Source organism: Merops nubicus, unplaced genomic scaffold, assembly GCF_000691845.1.
Source record: "Merops nubicus isolate BGI_N331 unplaced genomic scaffold, ASM69184v1 scaffold20389, whole genome shotgun sequence".
NCBI classification, from domain to species: Eukaryota; Metazoa; Chordata; class Aves; order Coraciiformes; family Meropidae; genus Merops; species Merops nubicus.
This window is the reverse complement of record NW_008630520.1, coordinates 210-6,681: the sequence shown is the minus strand read 5'-3', so window position 1 is coordinate 6,681 and position 6,472 is coordinate 210. Positions and strand designations below refer to the sequence as shown.

The window sequence follows — 6,472 nt, the reverse complement described above, 5'->3', positions numbered from 1 at the left end:
AGTGCATTGTGCTGAAGCTTTTCTGTAGGTAACTGTTTTGTAACCTTTAGATTTCACCAAAATCTTGCTGTTTGGACCTCTGTTCAGTTGTCGGGCTTTTCTGATGCGTTGTCTTGTGTTGGGTGCTGGGGAAACCTCTCTCGTTACTGCCTGACTGCAGTGCAGGAGTTTTTCACTTTCCTCTGCATTTTTCACAAAAAGACTTAAGACAGTGAAGATGAGGAGGGCTTGGTGAAGCCCTGTAGCCTTCCTCCTTAGGAAAAACCCAGAAATTGTCTGCTCTGCGTGTGTCCCGTGACGTTCACCATAGAAACTGCAGTTTGAAACGCATGGCTCAGATCTGTGTTAGGATTTTCAGGATTTTTAAATACAGCAGCTCAGAAACACAGCACAAGCCCCTTCTTGCTGTTCCTTGCTGTTGCCTAAAGCTGTAGCTCCCAGTGATGGCCCATTTGTGCAGGCTTCGATGCGGCACTTGGAGCTGCTCTGCAGCTGACGTTGGTGCTTGGCAAGAGCAGAGATCATATGTTTCAGCCCAGCCTCGGCCATTGCTGACAACCACAACGGAGGAAAACTCTATTTTCTTCATTAAGGCTTGTGCAGGGTTGCTCTGCTTTGGAAGGTTCTGCTTCTTTTTAACTCCTGGAGGCCAGTCTGTCCCGGTGCCATTGCAGTGGTGCCCAGGCCCTCGGTGTGAAGCTGATCCTCAGTGGGAAGTCAGGCATCCCGAGCCTTGTCAAGGCAATGTGGAAGAAAACATCCTAATCCTGAAGGGAATTGATAAAAGGGGACAACATGACTAAAGGCATAAAGAGAGAAGAGCAGATGTGTTCCTCTTGCCAGCTCCATTAAAATGATCACAATGTGCCCTTTGGGCTTTTGTATGTGAAAGGAAAGGCTGTGGTAGAAGTTTTGCCTGCAGGAGTTTTGCTGGCAGTAGATCAGCATCATCTCTCCAGAGCTAGTGATGGAGATCTTGAATGTAAAGGATGAGGTGTTGCTGCAATCCACCCTGGCATGGACTGTGCTCGCTGGCAGTAGCAAGAGGAGAATTAAGTAGTGATAGGGGACAAACTCCATTTCTGCTTGGAAACTGCAGCTTCACCTTCAAGAAGGGATCTGCTGTCAGGATGGTAGAGCAGGGGGTTGTTGAGGAGTTGGCTTAGCAAGTTCAAGGGTAGGAGAAGAGGGGTTGAGTTAAAAGTGACTTAGGTCGACTTTGGCCTCCTCACAGTCTGCCAAGCACTGGAAGCTATTTCTCATTTCCCTGCAGGAATATATGCAGTGTCCTCTGGACGTGGGCGTGTGCTGGAGGCACATCTCAGCCTGTCCCTGCAGCAGGGAGAGCGGTTCTGCAGCGGGGATAGCGGTTCTTACACCAGCTCTGTGCCATTTTGAAACGGGGCTAGTGGTGGGGGTGGATTTTGTGGGTTTGTCCTTCCCCTCTTGTTGTTCCTTAGTGCCACAGTGTCCCCAGGCAGCCCCAGCCCAGCCGAGACACGTCCGTCGTGTCACACGCCGATGCCTCCCTGGCTGTGGGGCAGGCGATTCAAAATTCTCTTTCTTCAGGTGATGAAGACCTACCACATGTATCACGCAGAAAGCATCAGCGCTGAGAGCAAGCTGAAGGAGGCAGAGAAGCAGGAGGAGAAGCAGTTCAACAAGTCAGGGGACATCAGCGTGAACCTGCTGCGGCACGAGGACAGGCCCCAGCGGCGGAGCTCCGTCAAGAAGATCGAGAAGATGAAGGAGAAGGTGGGTGAGAGGGCAGGGTGGGGTGGGCAGGCTGGGGCCGGGGCTCCTCGGGGCTGGAGGGTTTGGCTCCAGCCCCATTCCCCTCTGTGTTCCTGTGTCCCTGGGAGGGTGTTAGGGGCAGGGCAATGCAGCAGCATGTCTGGTGTGGCATGGAGATGTCCTTGTCCAGACACGGGGCCCTGCTGTGGGGGCTCTGGTGACACTGGACAGCAACTGTCCCAGGCTTCCTTCAGCTAGAGACACGTGGCAGGCAAAAAAAGGGATGGATACCTAAAATAAAACTCTGTTTCTTCCTCCATAGACTGCCTGGGAGTTAAGTGCAGCATTTAGCTGACTTTGCTGGGTAAAACACTGAACTCCATTCTGGCTTCAGGAAATCCCTGTAGATCTCAGGATCTCCAAAACTGTAATTTTTCTGTTAATTTTGGAGGAAAATCAATAACTTCCCTAGCTGGGACACGTATGCTCATGTGTGGGCCCAGTACTGGGACATTGTCTAGCAGCAGCGTGCTTTTTTGAAGGGTTAATCGTTTGAGCTAAAGCTTCAGACTAGCAATTTGCCTGAGCAAATGCCCCAGATCTCAGCACATCTGCTTTCCTACAGAGTTTTGAATTCTGGGTCCTGTTCTAAATTTTGTAGCTTGGGCCTCTGGGCCAGATTCCACTTTGATACAGCTGCATAAATCTGGAGCACGTCCAAATGTATGTCAGCGTTTCTGGTAGGAAAATTTGGCCCCCTAATTTTGACTGATGCCAAAACCTCCACGAATGCACAGATGAGGGAGGAGCAGCTGCACTGGGGATGCTGTGGGTGCATCTGAGCAGGGCGTGCTGGCTGATGGCACCAGGGTGCTCAGATGGGATCTGCTGCGTCCTGGCAAGGGTGCTGATAACAGATGTTATTAATGACCACAGCAGGCCCAGGCTGCAGGGTGCTGCGGGGCCCGGCAGCAAGGGAGCTGTGGAAGCAGTGTCCTCCTTCTGCTCTGATATCCCATGTTGCTTTCTCAGAGACAAGCCAAATACTCAGAGAACAAGCTGAAGTGTACTAAAGCCAGTTTGAACCTGGCAGCCACCAACGCCGCCGTCAGCAAATACTACATCCACGACGTCTCTGACCTCATTGATGTGAGTGCTGCCTCCCCCTGCCTGCATCCTGCCCACCTTCTGCTAAAAGCACACTGCTAGGTCTTCAGCATGATTTGCTCCTTAAATGCCCTCTCATGTGGTGGTGGTGAAGGGGTTGGGGCTTTAGAATACTCTTAACTAGGGCCTGAAAATGTGCTATACACTTGGATTATTTTTTTCCTGTGGTGTTTTTTTTCCTTCCAGCTGCACACACGTTTGACTTTCCCCCGAGCTGATGTAGGCCTATATGAGCAGGGCTAGAGCTGCCCTTATAGGGGAGTCATTGAGTCATAGAGTGGTTTGGGTTGAAAGGGACCTTACAGACAGTCCTGGGCAGGGACACCTCCCACTAGACCAGGTTGTTCAAAGCCCAGTCCAACCTGGTGTTGAATACCTGTAGTGATGGAGCATCCACAGCTTCCCTGGACAGCTCTGAGCATCAGTCTCCTCTGAACGTTATGGTGCCCATCACACCACAAAGTAATTGATTCATATTTACGATACACAGAAACTTCTTTTTTCTGTGTCTGGAGGAAAAGATGGAGTTTGTCATTGTAACTGCAGGGTATGAACCCACCTGCACCGAACGTGTTCCTGAGCATATGAGCAGGGCAGTCAGGGGGGAGCTGCATGGTTCAGGCACTGCTGTGCATCTGCAAACTGGAAATTGCTGGAGTGTTTCTGCGCCTTTCACGCTGTGTCATGAGCCTGCTGTAGGGTCTGGTTGTTGGTGTGTGTTGGCTCAGCCTCCAGAACTGTGCAGATGTGGTGCTTTAAGCACAGCACGTCCTGTGGCTGGAGCTTCTCAAAGGCCATTGCCTTTGCAGGAGAGTTTGCCTTGGGGCAGGCCAGGTGAGCCTGAGGTTTCCCCTGGCCCATCGATTACTCTGCATTTGAAACGGATAAACTCTTAGGAAGATGAGATACAGCCTTGGGTTTGTTGTTGAAGCAGACTTGCTCTGTGCTCCAGGGTGTGCAGTTTCGCTGGCTGTGAGCAGGCTCTTGGCTCTCCTCAGCCCTGGTGGCAGCTGAGCACATGTGGAGGTGCTTTCCTAGCTGCAGAAGGCACTTGCTGAGCTGGATCCCAAGGGCACATTGCAGGAAACAGCCTCAGGGCAGGAGCTGCTGGATACGGGTTTCTAGTAATGCTGGGAACTGAACTTGTGTGTCAGGCACTCCTCTGAACTGCTTTGAAATGGATCAAGAGAAGGGATTTCTGTTTCTTCCTTTAGTAGGCATCTTTGGAGCAGTGTGGACTGCATGATGCAGAGCTTCTTCCTGCTGGAGCTGCTTCAGTGAGCACACAAGTCACTGATCTTTAGGTACTGAGTTAGTCTTCTGGCTTCATCATTACCTAGAAGTATAATTTCAAGATGTGCTGAACTGACATGTGTTTATTCTTCCAGGCATTAATTAAAGTCTGATGCAAAACCACTGATGGTGTCAAGATTTTGAGACACAATAAAATATTCTTAGCATGTCCTTTTTTTTCTTTTTATTAGTTAAGATATATTTAGCCATATTAATTTTTTTTAATAACTTGATCATGGAGACAGATAAACAGCAAGGCATGATAACACCTTGATAAATCTGTGGGGTTTCTGCTTTTGTTATGTGTATTCTCTCTCTTCTCCCTCTTTCTCATTTATTTACTTTTTAAGCAAGAATGACTTATTTTCATGGCGTTTTGGGGACTTTGATTTCCTGGAGTGGTGTCGAGTTCCACTTTAGTTCTGGCTGTTTACATTATTCCTCCCAACTTTTTTTCATGAGCTGAGACATCCTCTGGAGTCTGCAGATGGCTTTTCTTCTGCACTCCAGGAATCCCTTCAGGGGACTTTAACTAAAGCATCTTCAACTCTGTGCAGCTAAATTCCCCTAATGATATATTCTGTTCACCAAAGAAAACAAAATATTGGATATGTGAGCTGCACTTGGGTGTCCTCATTTCAAATCCCCAAGGGAAGATCAGGTCATTTGAAGAGACTCTTGCACAAACTCAATGTATTTTGCAAGAGCATGCATGAAGGGTTTCAGCACTGTCCAGGAGAAGGGGATCCATTCGCTGTGCCCCACTGGTGCTGCAGGCAGGAGACAGAAAAGATGCCTGTTGGTGCCAGCAGCACTGGGCTTTCTGTAGGTGTGTAAATCCTCGGGAGGGAAAATAGAGAAAATGGTATTTTTAGTTGTAGTTTTGAGGTTAGTGTTTTACTCTGAGTAAGCGATGGTGCCTTTCACTCTCAGGAACAACACAAGACACGGGGTCTGTACCGTGGCAGGATGCAGGCCATGGCTGCTCCAGCCCTGGGGCAGCTCTGTCGTTCCATGGGGTGCAGCCAGGGGCTGTGAGCAGAGGAGGTGAATTTGGCCTGGGCTGCAGCAGCATGAGCAGCGCGGGCGGCGCAGGGCCCGGGCGGCGCAGGGCCCCCCCCGGCTGTCTGGCCTCTGGAGGGAGGAGCGGGTCTGCAGGGGGACAGGGAGAGTGGAGGGGCTTCGTGGTAGGAACAGAGCGTTGTGTCAGCTCAGACCCAGGCTGGCCGTGCTCGAGTAGGATCCCAGCAGCGTCCCTGTATTGCAGTTATGCAAATTCTCCTGGCTCCTCGACCCTGCGTCACCAGGAGGGCTGATGAACGATGTACTGGGCTGTCTTTCAGGCCGTGGAGGGGTGGGGGACTGGAGGGGTGGGGGGCTCTCGCACTCCCCCCACATCAGCACAAATTGCCATGTGTGGTTTCTTGATTTGTACGCAAATCTGAACCGTCAGGACAGGGAGCAGCTAATTTAGCAGCGTTTCCCCCAAGTCCCAGGGGGCTCGGTGGCATCTATTAGGCACAGCCCTGACATTTCTTGTGCCCTCGGCGCCGCCGCAGGCTGGTGCCTTTCCTCACAAAGCCGTTGTGCTAATCTCCTGCTCCGCTGAGGAAGGAGGTCCCAGCTGCTCTGGGAGAGGGCGGAGAGTCCTCCCAGGGCCATGGATTTAATGAGAAATGTAAAACTCCATCAGAGGAGCTGTGAAGTGGCACAGAGCTCGTCTATCCCTCCCTGTCTCCAGTGGCCTTTTTGTTTTGTCCTTTAGAAAGGAAAAGAAGAATATAGAGATGGATCAAATTAGACTTGGATTTGAAGTACAGCATTGTGCCTCTTCCCTCGGAAGAAGCCTGTGTTCACATTAAAGCTCCTGGGCTCATCTCTCATTTCTGTCATTAACCATGTCACCAAGTTAATCTCTTTGGCCACGTATGTGAAGCAGAGATAAAGCTGCATATCCATCCCTCTGGAGTTCTGTGTGAGATGGCCACAAAATATTTTGAAGTGGTCACATAAAAGGTATCAATAGGTTTAGCAGAGTAAAATTTAACAGTCAGTGTCAACATGTACTGATCCACCAAAATTTGTTCAGCCTCCTGTAAATCCCTTTGAAACAGCAGCGTGGTTCTCTTGGAGTAGTGTTTGCCACGTCTGAGACTGACAAGCAAGTAAAGGAGGGGAATCCTGAGGGTTTTAAAATTACACATTACTGCCAGATTGTTTGGTCCCTAGAAAACTTAGCTGGTGGCATTGTTGTTTTCACACAGTCAAATGATGCTTA

General features: G+C 50.0%; 1 protein-coding gene across 1 annotated transcript in view; it reads left to right on the top strand.

Moving 5' to 3' along the window:
* Window positions 1-2,883, top strand: part of LOC103779705 (SLIT-ROBO Rho GTPase-activating protein 3-like) — a gene marked incomplete at both ends in the record, with an annotated part of 18,159 nt that extends 15,276 nt beyond the window's left edge. The window contains 2 exons of the mRNA XM_008947351.1: window positions 1,570-1,755; window positions 2,767-2,883. Coding sequence (XP_008945599.1) covers window positions 1,570-1,755; window positions 2,767-2,883 — 303 coding nt within the window. The remainder of the gene's footprint in view (window positions 1-1,569; window positions 1,756-2,766) is intronic.
* Between the last annotated feature and the right edge of the window lie 3,589 nt (window positions 2,884-6,472).